Source organism: Simochromis diagramma, unplaced genomic scaffold, assembly GCF_900408965.1.
Source record: "Simochromis diagramma unplaced genomic scaffold, fSimDia1.1 OVJJ01000604.1, whole genome shotgun sequence".
In the NCBI taxonomy this organism is placed as follows: Eukaryota; Metazoa; Chordata; class Actinopteri; order Cichliformes; family Cichlidae; genus Simochromis; species Simochromis diagramma.
In genome coordinates, this window is record NW_024387416.1 from 674,885 (window position 1) to 692,361 (window position 17,477).

Consider the following 17,477-nt stretch of genomic DNA (forward strand, 5'->3'; position numbering starts at 1 on the left):
ACATCGCACCTGGGTTACATTTACAGCAGGTCGATCCTTTTGAAGAACTCTCACCTTTTTCTAGAGCTAATATTTCCCCTTTTTTTAATTACTTGCAAAGTTTCTTGTTGCATGCGAGTTCAGCGTTAATGCATAATAGTCGACCCGTCACGTGGAAAGTAGGCGCGCTGCATTTCCACGCGTGGCAAAAAGACTAATGACTGTTTGTTGCTCCGCTCTTCTGTGTTTTTATGTGCTCACTTAATGAGTGCAGGGATGCTCCCTTTCATGTGTTCATATCAAAGCCAATCCCTTAATTGTTTTGATAGGCAGTTGTGGGGGGGGAGAGAGAGAAAGCGGGTAAAAAAAAAAAATAAAAATTATTTTAATTATTTATTTGTTTCATCTTATCTAAGCCATAATGATTTAACCTACAGAGCAGCGACAGTTCCACTGGAACAAGTGCATAATTATACATTTAAGTGTTCTACTTAATGTGCTCGTTTTCAAGCTGTCAAGGTCATTCGCTGGAGTGCCATTAGTGAGGAGAGGGGCCCTCTTTACCTGGAAACATGGCAGCCCGCAGGATCATACAATAGTACACTAGTGCAGCCCACTCTGACAGCCAGGCAGATACAGGAATTCATTTATATAACACCCTCACTGATATAAGAAATGAAAGACCTATATATAAATATATATATCTGTTCCTAATGTTTTTATGATATATGGTCCCTGCACTTAACAGCCCACGCGCTATCAAGGGGTAATGACTCTTGTGTGTCTGAGGAGAGGGTTAAAGTGGTGGGGAGTGGGGAGCTGACACTGTGAACCCCCGATGGCCTTTCTGCTGGGTAGTCATGGCAACATCTAGCCCAGTCGTTAATGAGGCACAAGTGAGCTGTTAACAGAATACTGATTTGGGTTTGACATCAGCCCTGATTCATATCTGTCAGGAGGTGTTGATGAAATATGCACCCCGACTCCGCTTCATAACCGCGCATAAAATGGCCTCGGCGTGCCGTCTGTGCGGCGAATGCAAAACGCAACTCGCCGCGCCTGTTGTGTTTTACAATTCCACAGCGATGACGTGGGTCAGCGCGCTCCACCTTAGGAGAAGTGTGCGGCAGAACAAAGAAGCGTGTCTTTACGTAGCCCGCGTGCTGAAGGTGAGTTCGTTCGTACGCCGTTACGCGTAACGATGCATCTCAGTCCGGTTCTGAAAACTTGCATCGCAAATATGCTTGAAAAAAGGCAATGTGTCTTCTTTGTGTGTCAGTCATGTGAAACAAATGGAAAGCAAAGCCCTGACTGAGCATGTGCCCTTCACATGTTCCTTTGCCTATGAATTATTTATTAAGGTGCTGGGCACCGTGGGTGGTCGGAGGGTGAGAGGAGTGTCAGTGACTGGCACAGTAATGACGGTGCATGGGCTCATCTCAGAAGGCTGCTCTCTGATTGGTGACCTGACATGAGGAAGTAAAGGTTATAGCAATGCCTGCTGCTGCTTCTGCTGCTTCTGCTACAAGATGAAACCTTTTTCTTTTTTCCCCTCTTTTCCATTTTATGGCGCCGTTTCGCAAAATCCAAATTAAACCACCAGCGTCCAAATTACTCTCTCTACCTGCCGGTGCCCTGGCCCCTCTCATGCTGTAAATGATTACGGCATTAACTGCATAGTGAGGGGACTAACGTGCTGCTCCAGACCCCGTGTTAAAGCAGCAAAAAGCATAGCTGTGAGGTATAATTCATTTGCTGCGGCAGCTAATGAGTGGATGCTACAGTTGGAAGGTGACAGTAATAAGCGCAGACATTACACCATCTTAACATAGGTACTGTATTTCATTAGTACTGCAGGTGGTGAGGATTCAGTGTAAGGAGCCGGTTGTTGAAGAAGTTTTTATGAGTAATTTGACGCTGAGCTGGCATATCTGATGTGACAGTTCCTGTCGCTTCATGGCTGCAAATGAATAGAGCGCTTCTGAAGGAGCGGGCTTGATGTCGATGCTCTCTGTAACAGAAACTGATGGGAGTCGCCTCTGAAGCCGTTTATCTGTCGGTAAATTGGCGTGACGGTTGTGTTTTTATTCGACTGTTTCTTGTTGCCAGACACGCTTGCAGTGAGATGTAATTGCTACCTGATTGTTTAATGTCTCTGCTGCGTTTTTGTAGCTCGTCCTTTGAGTAAATGTAAAAGTAAACACGTCCTTTTTTGGGTGTCTTTGTGTTCACTTTGTTTTTAATGAACTACAATCTTTCACTAACCTCGACTAAGCCCAGTGAGAACCTAAAATAGCCGCGAATATTTGTGGCTTCAAGCACGTTGGCATTAAATACTCTTCATTCTGAAACACTGCAGATTCAATCAAGACTTTCTCGTTCTGTCGGTAGTGAAATTCATCATGTTTAATCACGGCGCTCACATGAAAGCCATTTGTAGAAGAGAGGATTGCATTTTGAAGAATACCAGTATGAGTTTTTTATTGAAAAGCATGTTTAATTTTGTCTTAAGAGAAAAAAAGTGATTGAACTTCCACTTATCAAAATAAAGTCTAAACTGGAGAGTCTAACGAGAGATTTAACCGACTGTTGAATTTGGTTTTAGTCATTTGCTGAAAACCTGCATTATGTGCCCTTTAACTGTTATAAACAATGGTATATAAGCATGCGTCCTTTGTATGACTGTGTGGGTTCTCCGGCTTCCTCCCACAGTCCAAAGACATGCACTTAGTGGGGTTAGGTTAATTGGAAACACTAAATTGCCCATAGGTATGAATGGGGGAGTGAATGTGAGTGCGATTGGTTGTCTCCGTCTATATGTTAGCCCTGCGACCTGTCCAAGTGTACCCTGATTCTCGCCGTAAGACAGCTGGGATAGGCTCCAGCGCCCCTCGCGACCCTGAAAAGGATAAGCGGAAGCGAATGGATGGATGGATAGACAAAAACAGAATTCTAAAAGTCTCTATTTAGTATGACCGCACCTTCACACAACTTCTTGTTGTTGTTGTTTCTGCCTTTCTTTCTGTTCTCTGTCAAGATGATCCTACACTGCCTTAATAATGTTATGGTCTGAGGAGGCCAATCCATGACTGATAGTGTTCCACTGTGTGCTTTTCTATCCAGGTATGCTTGTACTGCACTGGCAGTGTGTCTGGGATCATTCTCATACTGGCAAATTAAGAAATACTATTTTGTTCCTGCCAAAATGTGTTGTTTTTGACCCACCCACCAATCAAATAGGCTGGTCATTATTTTGTTGGCTATGTAGCATACTTAGACTCAGATTCAGAGAAGTCTAACCTGTGTTTCGGCTTAGAAATGAATGTAACAACGTGTGCCGTTTTGCCTGGTCACTGATACCTTCGGTTTTTAATTCTCAACAAGCATTTAAAATCAGCCTTCAGTACGGGTTGCAATGCTCTATTCTGCTACTGCTTCAGCATAGTACGATGTAACATGTTACGATTAAAGTTTCACGTATGTCCCGATACAGAAAGAGGGTCACTTTCTTTTTCATTTAACTGTATGTGCAGCATGTTTAATGAATGCATATACTCTATGCAGGTAGTTTGGTTTTAATGCATGATAGGTTGATGCTTCGTGTCACTGACTTCAGCTTTCTAATGTCTACATAGATACAAAGAAACCTCTGTAGGCAAAAATAGTTGAGGAAACATTCTAAAAGAGGCCACCGTGGTCTTCTTTTCCTGATGGTCCTCTCCAGTGAAGGCCTGGGGTCTCACACACTGACATGCCCATTAAGGCATGCAAAAATACACTTCTGGCCCAGATTCTCCCCCCGCTCGGTATCTGCAGGGTGTTTCAGCACCAGAGTAGAGTTGTCCAAAATGATAATTGCTTCTGAAAGGCTGATTTGTGGCTGTATCAGAGGGGGTAACTCTCCTCTCATTGTTGAACGAGATTAGCTGTGGATCTTCGGGATTTATCACTCGAGGCATACGGATTAGCACTGCGATGAAGTTTAAAACAGAATCGCTGGCGACCACATCATTTTTGAGAAATAAGAGGAGCTTATATCAGCTCAAGTCATTATCAGAAGAAGAAAAGGGGCCTAATCAGCTCTTTTAATGCTAATTACTCTTCATGAGGATTAGATTATATATATATTAAAACAAAAAAAAACAAACTGCTCTGACAGCTATAAAGTATTGTTTCAAATTCCTGAAGTGACAGTTTGGATAATCAACAACATATTGTAGTCCCACCCCCATCGTTTCTAATATATACATATAAACACACACAGCAGGCCTGTTTGTGGGCACTGGATTAAATGAAATCACAACTCCGCCTGCTTTTCAGTATATCAATAGATATCACACCTTAGTGGAGACCAAATTAAATGAAATTGGCTCCCTAATGTGCACGGGTAAGAGGCATGTCTGGATTCTCCGAGGCTTACCATCTCACCAGCAATGCAAACTAGATGTATGGATAATAGTTTTAGCTGGCCGGATACGCTGCTATTACAGGTTTATCTTTGATGGAAGGTGCCTTTTATAGCATTAAGAGAGGCCAAACAAAGAAAGGATTGTAACGCAGATATCTGGAAATAAGATTGTGGACGTTTTAAGCCTGAAAAAGAGCATGGCTTCAATATCTTCCATCATTAATCATTAAAAAGGAAGTCTGGGTTTGTGGACCCTCGTTTCCTGTGGTTGGAAATGGATTTCTACCCTCCGCTGGCAGCGCTAATCTATTTACATACTCAAAATATGCTCATCCATGCTATTCTTCTAAAACCAGAAAAAGACGTCTGGTGTTTTGTTTGTTTCTCGTCGCTGTTTGAATAGTAATGTTTGGAATCTCTGTAGCTCTGTTCAAACAGGTGCAGTAGATCAGCCAACAAGAAAATACATATAGTAAAGCAGATCATTTAAGGAGACTGACCCTGCTGCTACAAGTGTGAGCGAGCATGATTTGTGTCATGGCTGCAGCTTAAAGCCAAACTGTGACAAATTGGATGAGAAAATGAAGTTGTCACTGAGCCAGAGGGGTCAATTTGCACATTTGGGTTCAGCTATATTGTCTGTCACGGGGTCAGAGTAACATATAGTAATGTTTATGCACCCTGGTGTCTTGAAATTAAGCTTTTTTCCACAGGTGTGAACACCTGGCAGTGCACTAGTCTGTTGATAAGTGTGGAATGGCTTTATAAAACGGCCTGCCAATACCGACTGCGAGTAGGTATTATTACGGGGAATGATCTGTCAATAAGATTCCATCTCCCGACTGGAACACTGGATTGTGTTGGCTATATCTCAGCAATAACTCAAGCCTAATTGACGGGGGCCTATGCCGCCTCCTGGGGCACGAGAGAGCTGACAGAGTGAGAATGGAGATTAAGGAAGGAAGTGAAAGAAGGTGAGGCGAGGGAATGAGCTGTGTGTGCGTGTTAGGGGGATTGGGGGGGCTGGAGGAGGTCGCGATGGATGAGCCAGCGCAGAAGTGATGCGCAAGGGATCGCCGGTCAACTCGCAACGAGAGCAGGAGCACTGTCGCTTTCTCCACTTGGCATGTCTGCCGGCCCTGACAGCAATCCATTCGAGGGCCTCCTGATGCTAACAGAGTGCTAAAACCCAATCAAACGGGCTCGAAGGAAACAGGCGAGGCGCTCGGTCCCGAGCCGGCTCCCACTTGTGTGAGCAATTCACCTTCGACTGACCCGTTCGGGCGTCTTAAATAAGCCATGCGCATCAAGGAGAGCAGAAAAGTCACACTCGGGGACCTGAAGACGGCCGTGTGTCCGTACGAGCAGGAGAGTGTTTTTGAAATCAGATCACTCCATATTTTCTCTTGTCAAGGTCAAAGGTTTGTTTCTTGGAAACAACTTAAACACCCAGAATAGAGAGTCCTTTATTTGTTTACAGCCTCTCATTATGACTATAATAACAATTATTATTATTTCATGTGTGTCGTTTAAGATTTATGATAACTTGGGTCAAAAACGAAAAAACTAACAAATTTTTGTTGTTGTTGAGATTAAGAGCAATGCACTTTACTCAATGTCAAGCTGTCAGCGTCATATCCTACTGAGATCAATTAGGACCACCAATAAAAATATCATAATAGGTCATGAAATAAAGCAGATTAGCCTTCATAATATTGATCAAGGGCTGGGTCCTTGTGACAGGATTGGTGACAGATGCACTTGGGCAAATTAAAACAATACTTTGAATTTATAGCTTTTTGCAGCTCTTTATCTTGGCTGATTAATAGAAGACCAACAAGCCATTAGAGGGGGGAGGGGCTGCAGGTTTATTTTTTCCCCATTTGCTGTGTGTTTTCCGGAAAGTGAGGCAAAGATTGATTCTATTACTCGTGCTTTGTCTTGACAGGAAAATAGTTCCTAGCTGGAACAAGAAGGCAAGAGATCAGAGCGAGACATATTTCAATAAAATCTTCAGTCAGTCATGCACCGAGACTCCCCCTCCACCCCCTCAACAGGATTACAATCTTTTTTAAAAATCAGTGCTTACCACCAGCGCCGCTACAGTTGACACCACCTCAAAGAAGCTGCTCGAGCTCAACAAAAGATCAGAGGAAGTTAGCCAGTAAAAACATAATGAAATGGCATCTGTCACTACTGTGTTGGATGGAGTCCACTGGCACCCTGGTTTGCTTTGGTTTTCATAACTCCCCTTGAAATGTTTGGTGAGAATGTAATTAGCTAGCACTGGGCAGGCACAGCCTCATTCGAGATGGGCTTCTCTGTTTTCCTCTTCTCCTTCCCTCCTGCACACAGTATTAATTCTGACAAAACGGTAATTAATATTTCCCCTCCATTGTTGAACAGGAGAGGGGACGTGATTGTCTGTGCCAGGAACCAAACAAGGGCACTGCCAGGCTGCCCATCTTGCCAGCTTTTTATTTTCGCTGAGAGAAAGTGTTTTTCAATAAGCCAACTGAGTGGTGTTCACAAAAAAGGAAAAAAGTTATGTTTTTTTTGGCGGAGTTGGTCCTGGTTAACTCTTAAAAGACCATTTTTGACCATCAGATAGGAACTTTGTTTCCACACACACATGCACAAACTTAAAGGTGCATTAAGTCGTTTTTTTAGGTTATTTAATAGAAAAAAATAATATTATACTCAAATATACATTGATTAGTGTTTAATTACTTGATGTGTTGGGCGCTCTTTTGAAGACGCTGTCATGTTGCCCCGTCATCTTGAACACAGTGGCCGAGGTGGACATTGCCCTTCCACCCATTTGTGTTTTACCTATGTGGGTAGAGGTGGTCAAATATGTAATATTCAAAATGCAGAGGGGAACTCGAAGGTGTCCACTTGTAGTGGAGGAACATTCACTGAACCTTCATGCTCAAAATATGAGGAATCTTACTTGTGTTTTATTTTTATGGAGAAGAGGTCCGCTTCGCCAAAGAAGTAAAAACACGAAGGAAAAAGACAACATCACTGGCATCAAAATGTCAACCTCTTCCTCTTCACCTCAGGCCTCATCTCCTGAACTGAAGTTCGAGTTCTAACACAAAAAGCGTGCTTATTTATTACCAAAATTGTCACAGTTACTTACTGTCCTCAGATTACACCTGCGACCCTCCCATCTCTGGACAGCTGAAAAGCAAGCTGACTAAACAGCAGCCAGCTAAGTTTACCAAGCATCATTCACTAAGATCCAGCGTTAGATCCATTTCAAAAACTGTTTCAGCGACGCTAGCTAACAGCGACAATAACAGCAGCGCTTACTGACAGAAAAGCCCACGATATCCTCAGTATCAATATCATCAGACAGAAGTAATCGTCACTGACTCATCGAGTCGTATCAATCATTATAGACACAATCATGTATCTCCACGGCTGTTTTTGACCCGGCATAGGCAGCTGAGGTAAACAGTGGACTGACAGCCTACCTAGGAAGCAGTAGACTCTGTGGTGGATCCAGACTCTTTATTATTGGAATACAGTCACTGCTGATGAGCAGTGGCCAAAGCTGTGGACTCGGGAGCAGTGTTGGGCAAGTTACTTTGAAAAGGTAATTAATTATAGTTGCTAGTTACTTCTTCAAAAAAGTAACTGAGTTAGTAACTGTTACAAGATTCTAAAATTAATTAATTACTTGAAAAGTAACTAGTAAAAATGTCTAACCCTCTGGGGTCCAGGGTATAATTGGCCATTTTTAACTACTCTTGATTTTCCCTCCACATTTCACCTTTAAAAACTATTTACTTTGTCTTGTTTGGTATCATTCTTTTCAGCACAGCCTCATGTGTCTGAATTTACAGTTATGTTTTCATTTTGATGTACTGTATTAACACAATTGATCTAAAATCAGACAAAAACTTAAAATCTGAGTAGAAAAAGTTCTATTTTTCACTGTAACAACCACAAACATGTTTAATGAATCATGTTTTATAACTATAACTAATTAATAGAAATGGTCAATTTTAAAATCATATGCACAAGTTTTGTAAACAAAGTTATTTGCAGCCATTCACCTTTTACCCTCTTTTTTTTAATAACCATTTCAAACTATTTACAGAACAATCAGCTGTTCTGCATTCAATAAGATGCCACACAAATTATTTGTGCCACTCCGAATATTTCTGTCCACTCGCTCTCTCTCTTTTTCTGCTGTCTTTCTTTCTCTCTCTCTTGCCGTCACCCCTAAAACTTCCCCCTCTTCCTAAACAGCCAAATCTCCCGACGTGGCCTATCAACACAATTTAAAAACTGGTATATATCACCTTGTTGCTTTGTCATCTTGAAGTGGTCATGTGATTGGCTTACCATGACTACTTTATTCTTCCTCAGTCCAACAGCAGCACTCATGTGATTGTTTTGCCCCCTTAGCTCCAGGTGTTGTGCCAAAAAGTGATCGTGATTACCGTCCGCAGGAGCACGCAGCTGCTTAAAGCTGTAGCGTCCAGATTACTTACAGCTACTTCTGTGCAACTGATATAAGATGCAGTAAGCTGAACACAGCTTCAACCGTCTGGTTGTTGAAAAATAGTAACGCGACTGCACCGCATTTTCTAGTTAGTAACGGTAACGGCGTTGTAACGATAGTAATAGTAATTAGTTAGATTACTCGTTACTGAAAAAAGTAACGCCGTTATTCCCATCACTGCTCGGGAGGGTGAAAACATAAAATACTGCAAAATATTTAATTGATGTTTTTTTAAATTCCTGATTTATTGTAAAGTGTTGATATTATTCAAATATAGTTTGTACTAAAATGTGTTTTTACACGTTGTGCCTGTTGGATACATGGGGTACAATCTAAATAATTCTCTCTCTTGGCTGACTAAAACATGTTTGTCCTGCAGCAGCCACCGTAACGACAATAATGCACTTAAATTTGAAGGAGAAAGCAAACAGAACTCTGTTGAATGCAATCGGCGATGCACTGACATCTAGTGGTGAAATTTTACACACTGTACCTTTAAGTAAAATAACATATATTATGTCTTACGTCATTTCATTTTTAAACATTTTTCAGGATGTGGGGGATGTGGACAGGAAAGCCAAAGAACCACTACAGTCAGATGGTCTATGAGAATGGAGAGCCCTGCTGGCAAGGAGGTTCACGCAGTACTACAGTAAGCACAACAAACTGTATATATCTTTAATCATCCTTTACAGCCCAAACCCTCTTACAGTAATGAGAGCACCAAGAGGCAGACATGAATAACAGATATTCAAATGAACAAATGGTATATGCACACACTGACAGACTGTCAGACAAGCAGATGGAAGGATGAAGGCTGTGCACAACTCATTATAACTCCACCCAAAATAAAAGATGGGATAGAGAGCCTATTTTATTTGAATTCAGTTGGAGAATAATTTAGTAATTACACTGTTTCCTCTCATTTTATAAGCAGGGTACCAGGAGCAGAGCTACCACCCTGCACATGCAGGCAAGGCTGCAAATCTTATTGTAGTTCTAGGGAAAGCAACAAGATGAACACTTGACTCCACGCCAAGTCAGAGCGGGGTAAATGGACACTGCACTAAGAGAAAACTAAAGGAAACAGGCAAACTGAGCTCCTTCTGTTAACCAGGAAATAAAATGAGATCTGTGTCCCGGTCTGCCTCATCCCGGGCATGAGCATTTCAACAATCAGGATCGAGTCAATCAGTCCTCATGGCGTGCCCAGCAGCCTGGCAAAAATATGTTATGTCCAGAGCCAAGTGATTGAAAGTGACTTACCCCCCAGACACGCACACTTTGTCAGTCTGCACTGGTTTTCATGGTTAATGTTGCTGCTCCGTTTGCATTCTTCTGCAGCATTTTCCTCTTCGACATATTCCCAGCATCATGCCCTCTCTCAGCCAGTCTTTATGACATCCATTTGCATTTGTGTGTGAGAAATTTGCTCAGTTAAAAATAAAGGACATTTAATCATCTGGTTTTCTGTGCCTGGCCCCCCTCTTCAAATCAGTCCAATAAATGTCATTTGCAAATGCATGTACTCATGCTATCCAGGCCCCCCTTTGAAAACACTAAATTGAAGTCCTTTGATACGACCCCCTAACTCTGCGCAGACGGCATAAATAAAATCTTGTCAGAAGTAGACGCTCATTATATTTGAAAGGCTTTGGGTAGCACACTCTTTCATTGCAGCGTACCATCATGTATGCTGGAGAAGAGGCGCCAGTGATGTATTGTTTTGCTGGTGGATATTGGGGTAATCCAAATTCAAGCGGTGCACAGTTTATCTTGTGTGTCTGTGGGGAAAGGTGAACTCAACTCTTTCAGTTATTAATTCTGTGTCTGTGGTCATTAAGCACGAGCTACAGCTACCACAGCCGGATCTAAACCAGCTCCTTTCATTGACTCATTCATGGATAATTCCAGATTATTACATTTGCGATCTGCTTTTTGCGGCACTGACTGTGATTTTGACAGTATTGTAGTCACAGAATGAACTGCTGAACTCTGAGTGTGGGTTAGCGTTGCTAAATACATGGGTAAAAAACCCCTGAACAGGTGACCAAACCACTTGTTTTAAGAGTTTGAAGAGAAAACCTAAGCCAACAAGAACACAACAGCAGTCACCTCAAGGCTATTTATATTATAAGGCAAAGACCCTACAATAATACAGACAAAAACCCTGACAATCACATGACCCCCGTGACCTTTGGCAAAACCAGGGTCAGGGAGGAGAAGAGGGAGCCAGGACAAAAGACACACTGTAGGAAAAAGCCAGAGATTAATAAACACTAATGATTAAATCCAGAGTGGTGTATAAACACAGTGACTGAAGAAGAACCAGTGCATCATGGGAAGCTCCTAGCAGTCCAGGCTTATTGCAGCAAAACTACAGTAAGGATTCAGGGTCACCCGATCCAGCTCTAACTATGAGTTTTATCAAAAAGGAAAAGCACAGAGGGTGTTTTTCCTCCAGAATAATATTTTTAGTATATTTAATGGGAGTTTGCAAAATTTAACTTTCATACTATGAAGCTTTTGCAGATTACAGGCCCTGCATGTACTTAAGCATGGTTTGAAATTTTAGTGCTTTTATTTGACTTATTTTTCTCAGCATTTTTGAGCACTCGTAAGTACAGCGCTGACATTTTCAGGGCTGAATAACACATTTAATCTCTGTTAGAAACTGCAACCCATTCAATTGAGGGTTCAGAGCACAGGGAGACTGGGTAAAACAAGCTGTGGTAGAGAGAAAACATTTAATGAGATGCAGCAGTGATGTAAAAACATATGGGGAGTGAAGAAGAAATGCTCAGTGCATGATCAGCAGCCCCCACCAGCCTACCTGCAGCATAGCATAGGGATAGTTCAGGGTCACCTGTTCTGGCCCTAGCTGTAAGCTTTACATTCACAGAGGAAAGTTTTCAGTGAAGAAAACTGTAAAACTTTCAAGCGTCATATCCCCACAGAGGAGAACTAGCTGACCAAAACAAGTCATAGCATATGATGAAGAATACATCGGTATGCAGGCTGGAGCAGCGAGGGATCGAACCACCAAACCTTCATTTGATCGATGACCTGCTCTACGTCCTGAGCTATAGCTGCCCCGGTGACTAATCACGTGTTGTGGCGTCACTGTAAAATGTACGGTTTAGGGGCTTCCAGACAATTAATGCAGAATCCGATCTGTCTTGCTCTGTGGTCCCTTTTATGGGCCAAAGTCTAAAATCCATGGATCTGGATTTCCCACAGTGCTGCATAACTGCCTGTTAATCAACCAATTCTTCCACACTTCCTCGTAAGATGTGTTTTCTACTACTGCTGTCTTACATTATTACATGTAGTGTATCAAAGGATAAATCGCCACCAAGACTGAGCTATCGCTCCTCCACCTGCAAATTAAAACCAGACCGCTAATACTCATGGACAAGCGTGACAGAAAAGACTTTGTCTCATCAAGCAGCGCACACCCACTTAATATCTCAGTGCAACAAGATACTAAGTGACATAACAAAAGACTATTTTAGTCTCCCTACGGGACAAAGCCAAATCACCACTTCTACTAGCCTGAAACTTCTGCACAACAATACCTGCCAGGTTCCCATCTCTGCCTCTTCAGGTGCTTTTGTTCGCCAAAGGGATTGTCTGTTCAGGGTGCTGAATGATGAGAGGGGTTGCCATGGAAACCACTCCCAAGTAAAAGAAGTTGTTTTCCCCTCCGCTCTCTTGCAGGGGGCGTCAAAGTCACCTATTAAAGTCGTGACAGCAGTAATCGCATCCCCCCCCTGTCCTGTTCGCTCGCGGGGACGACAGCGGCGGTGTCCCATAAATCCACACTCTCTCTTACTCACAGAAACACTTTGCTTCACGCAAAGTCACAACAAGTCAGCGGTTCCTTCTGTATAATTTTGTCATTTGTAGCAAGCCCCACTTCTTCGCAAAACTTTAAGAGAGGTTGTAAAACAAGTGGCAGGTCAACTTTAATCAGCTCCCTTTGTGTGATCAAACTGCCACGGCTCTTGACTCAGGCTAACAATGGCTCTTCTCAACCTCAACTTCTCTTTCTTTGTGCTTTTCTAGGTCACACTGACATGCGGAACGGAGACAGCCTTGCGATCAGTGAAAGAGCCCAGCAAATGCCAGTACATCATGGACTTTCAGACTCCTGTGGCCTGTCAGCCGGTGCTAAAGCAGCAGGGTATACACAGTGAACTGTGACCCATTCCCTTACTGGCCTAGCCCAGAATAACTTGGACCCCTTCCTCTCTTCTGCTGGCCCGCGGTGACAGGCTGGGGTCCTGAGGGTCCCCTCTGACATCTGTGTTGTCAGAACATATATACTTCCAAGGCAGTCTGGCTAAGGTCAGAGTCTGGTTTTCAGTAGCCACTTTAGTTTCCATTGATTGTTACAGTGCTGCTTTCTTGCTGTTACACTTTAATATCTAAATAGAGCATTTACTGAATGATTTCGTTAACGCAACGTGTTCAACATTACTGTGTATTCCCTGTAAGTGTTTGCACTCAATGCTCAGCAATAAGCAATATTACTGTGTAAATAATGGGAGAAAGTGAAACCCAATCTATTGTAGGGTCTAAACACATTTCTGCTAATGTAATTGCCGTTTTAAATAACTGCTCAGTAATATGCACAAATAAAAGGACTGTGTCCTTGCTCTTCATTATAATGACTGCCTTATAAAAATAGCCTTCCTTAACATCGAGGATATGTTGTATGTTTCTTATGTTGAGCAAATTAAACTTATAAATAAATCAGATGATCTTCCCAGAAGGAGCTGCATGTTCAGCCGTTTCCTGGTGCAGTTTAGCATAAAGCTAAATGATTCTATGAAAACTACAAAACAAAAAATAAACAAAAGAGTTGTCGCTCTGGTTGACATTTTTCCTCACTGCAGTAAACATGTGCTTTATAATTTATAGTCCCTTTACTGTAACAATTCAGTACCAAATGTGTGTTGTTGCACAGCTGAAAACAGTTCCCAATAAATGTATCTTACTACTCCTGAAACCAACAATACCCAGCTCTTATAGGCTTCAGTCACACAGGCCTAGAGACTGGTTGGCAACCTCTGATCACTTATAGAAGATTGTGTATTCCACATTTGCTTTGGTGGACACCAACTTGTTTACAAACACTCACCAACTACTTGCCAAGCGGTAGCGAAACTTGGACTACGTCCACATGTATGCAAGTATTTTTGAAAACAGCTGTTTCTATGCATTTGGGCCTTTCGTCCACACGTAAACGGCGTTTTCGATCACTGAAGACAGAGATTCTTATAAATTCCTGCCAGGATTGAGATTTTAGAAAACTCGTTTTTTGCGTTTACTTGTGGACGAGGAAAACTGAGATTTAGTCACGCTACGTCAAAGGTGTGCGCCTTTTATGATGACGCTGTGCGTACATGAGATGAATTTCTACATTGGCGGATATGAACAAAACACTGTTGCTGTTAATCTTACTATCTGCAGTTTTTACACTCTTACATATACACACACAGTTACTGCCCCTCCATTTAGAAAGACCGCTTCTTTGCGCCATCTTTGTTTCCTCTTCAAGACTTCTGATTGGCCAACATTTCTACACAGTTAGGATTATACCACCACCTGTTGCTTTATGTCCTTGACAGCTTTTGACTTCGTTTTTTATTTTTACATGTAAACGAAAACAGAAAATCTCAGTTTACAAAAATACCCGTGTACGTATCTTTGGATGCACAAACTAAAAATGGAAACTCTTCGCTTTCAAAGTAAAAGTTGTGCCTTTCTGCTGAAACCAGCACATTTCAACTTTGACATAAAGGCAAACAGTCTCCATTTCCACTTTGTGTTGCACATTTCATAGTGTCAGTACCAACTAGCAAATAGTTGTGTGTTTGCAACCAAGTCGGTATCTTCCATGCTGCTGGCGACCACAGCGACCCAATAAATTGTGAGGTGGTTTTAGTTGCAGCACCGTATACCTCTTTGTTGGCATTTTTGCCTAGCGACAGCAACCGTTTGCCAACCATCTATTTTTACAATGCTGGAATGTTTCTAACCACAAAAACATAAGAACAAAAGGGGTCCAGTCCACTACTAGCAAGTCCAGTGAGTACAAAACTGTTTTTACAGATTAGCGTTGCCTCCAACGAGTGTGGAAGTCAGTATTTAAGAAAGTATTAAGAGGTGATTTAAATAATTATTGGCTACAGTTTCTACTCAGTATGAACAATGAACTGAAGTCAGCCATATCCTCCAAGCAGTGTGCATTCCAGTGTTTTTTTAACTGAAGACTGACATAATCATAAAACATAATAAAAAACCTTGCCAATAAAAATAGTGGCATCGCTATGTTTTTTTTCCTCCTAACTGGCTCACTTGGAAACTCATTTCTTAAACACACAGGAGTATATTCTCCAACTGCATTTATTACATTAGCCACACATCTTTCTGTGTATTTACATTTTCATTTATTATCGTAGGATTTATTTTTTTACTGAACGTAGCGCGGCTCGTTTTCAAAGGAGTCCACCGTCCTCAGCGGTCTGCATCGTACAGGGTGTGCTGTCTGTGATGTTGTTATGTAACAGATTGTGGAGTTTCTGCAGCGGAGCCCTCTACTCATTAAGGGGGAGCTAAATCAGCTGTCAGGTATCCAATAGGCTGCCTGATATATCCCTACCCTGCTGGGGCAGCTAGGTGGCTGTTTGCCTGCTAGCAATGCAATAGCCTCAGGCTCTGTAGCCCAGGGACTGTTGCTTTTTATTTATCCGGCGTCGGCTCCCATCCGCACACACTGGTTGATGGCGAATCAAACTATTTGCTTTCAGCTTCAGTTTTCAGAATAGCTGTCGATTTTATTGAAGGTGCAAAACAAGTCAGACAAAGGACATTTCTGCCAGAACTTCTCAAAGCCAGTAAAATATGTAGCGCACACACATATGCACACTCTGCATTCAGAGTGGAACTAAACACATTATGTTAATACAGCTCAATCTGACAGCTCACAGTAAAATTGTTGTATTCTCCTTAGCCTCAAAAAGCCAAATTAAATGATCAGCTAAACTGGCCATAAAAAGAGAATATCAAAACATTAATGGTTGGCATGGTGTTGCAATAGCTAGCACCATCAGCTCATAGCAAGATCATGGGTTCGAATCCACCTGCTGAGGCAGTTTCCCTGCTCTCACCGAGTACTTCCCAAAGACCAAAAACATGATTTGTCCACCTCTCGCCCCATCACACCTGGAAAGGCTCCAGCCCCACTGGATAAGATAGGATGGATGGATAATCCACTGTGTGTCCCTACAATCTCCAGGAAACAACACAGTGTTTGAGGATTTTAATCTGTTCCCTTACTTCAAATATGCAACAGATGCCAAAGCTGATGTCAGCATAACAACATTCAGCCTTCACAGGCTCCCAAGTCTGGCAGCAGCTGGAAATACTGCCAATCACCCAGACAGTGTCAAGAGCAGCCCTCTGTCTGCTACTGCAGGAGTCAACATTTCATTTCTGGCATCTGGAGAAAAACTTTATATTGCGGCATCGCCATATGGTGATCATGTGATTGGGTGTCATCAAGAACTTTTCCACGGATAAAACCTGTTCTCACAAAGGAACAGATTTGACAATCTGCAGGGTATTAACAACTCCTCACTTTGCTGAATGATCATCATGTGGTAAATTACTTGCGTGCTTCACCCCACACAGCGTGGGTGGGAAACACATTGGAAGATTGCGGTTTAAATGGACAGTTATTAAAAAAAAGAAAAAAAGCTAGCACTGTGTGTTTCTGTACTGTTTTTTTTTTTTTTTATAGCCGAACAGCCAATGATGTGCTGCAGCAGATCAGAAAAGGGAAGGAGGGAGTAGTGGGAAGGACTCAGTAGGGAAGCTGAGCACACACAGACACTTGCTAGCACATACTTACACACCTCCATTCAGCACATTTGCACATGAAGGGGCAGGGATGGAAAGTCTTTCCAGTTGAGTGTGGGCGTATTTGTGTGTTGACTCCAAATTGCTAAAAGGACCCAGAGGCTTTATATTGCATTAAATCTCCGACTCAGCTTTGTAGAAACTAGTTCAAGGTACCTTGTTCTCTGGAGTGGGAGACAGCGGGGCTCTTGCCTGACTGACTGGTGACTGACTGGTTGACTGACGCCCACCACAACCCAGCACCGCTTTCACTCTTTTGGAGATTGTTTTTAAGCTTCCTCCTTTGAAGGGAGGCCAGTTACACCCTCGGGGCCGAGAGTGGAAAAAAAAAAGGGCCTTGGCGTTGAGTCGGCGTGCGACAGTCACATCCAGCTCCCTCGTGTCCGCACTTACTCCAGTCTATTCAGTCACGATACTGACGCTTCACCGTCAGCCTCTAGCCTACAGATTTTGCACAAACAAAGGTGTTTGTGAGAGTACAGTGAATACAGTTTGTGTGTTCAGGTGTGCACTTCCTGATACAACTCAAAGCTCTGACACGATACTGTTTTACTTCCAAACAAGTCTGTGCGATCATTTCTTCTTTAGAATAGATGCATTTAATCGATTAATTTAATGAATGTAATCTCCCATTCATTACTG

The 17,477-nt window shown here is 42.4% G+C and overlaps 1 protein-coding gene across 1 annotated transcript in view; it reads left to right on the forward strand.

The window, feature by feature from the left end:
• LOC120721782 (glucosidase 2 subunit beta-like) overlaps window positions 1–17,157 on the forward strand; it is a 162,303-nt gene extending 145,146 nt beyond the window's left edge. Inside the window, exons 14-15 of the mRNA XM_040012325.1 lie at window positions 9,459–9,558; window positions 12,975–17,157. Of these exons, the coding sequence (XP_039868259.1) occupies window positions 9,459–9,558; window positions 12,975–13,112 (238 nt within the window). The 3' untranslated portion in view covers window positions 13,113–17,157. The remainder of the gene's footprint in view (window positions 1–9,458; window positions 9,559–12,974) is intronic.
• The last annotated feature ends 320 nt before the right edge of the window (window positions 17,158–17,477 follow it).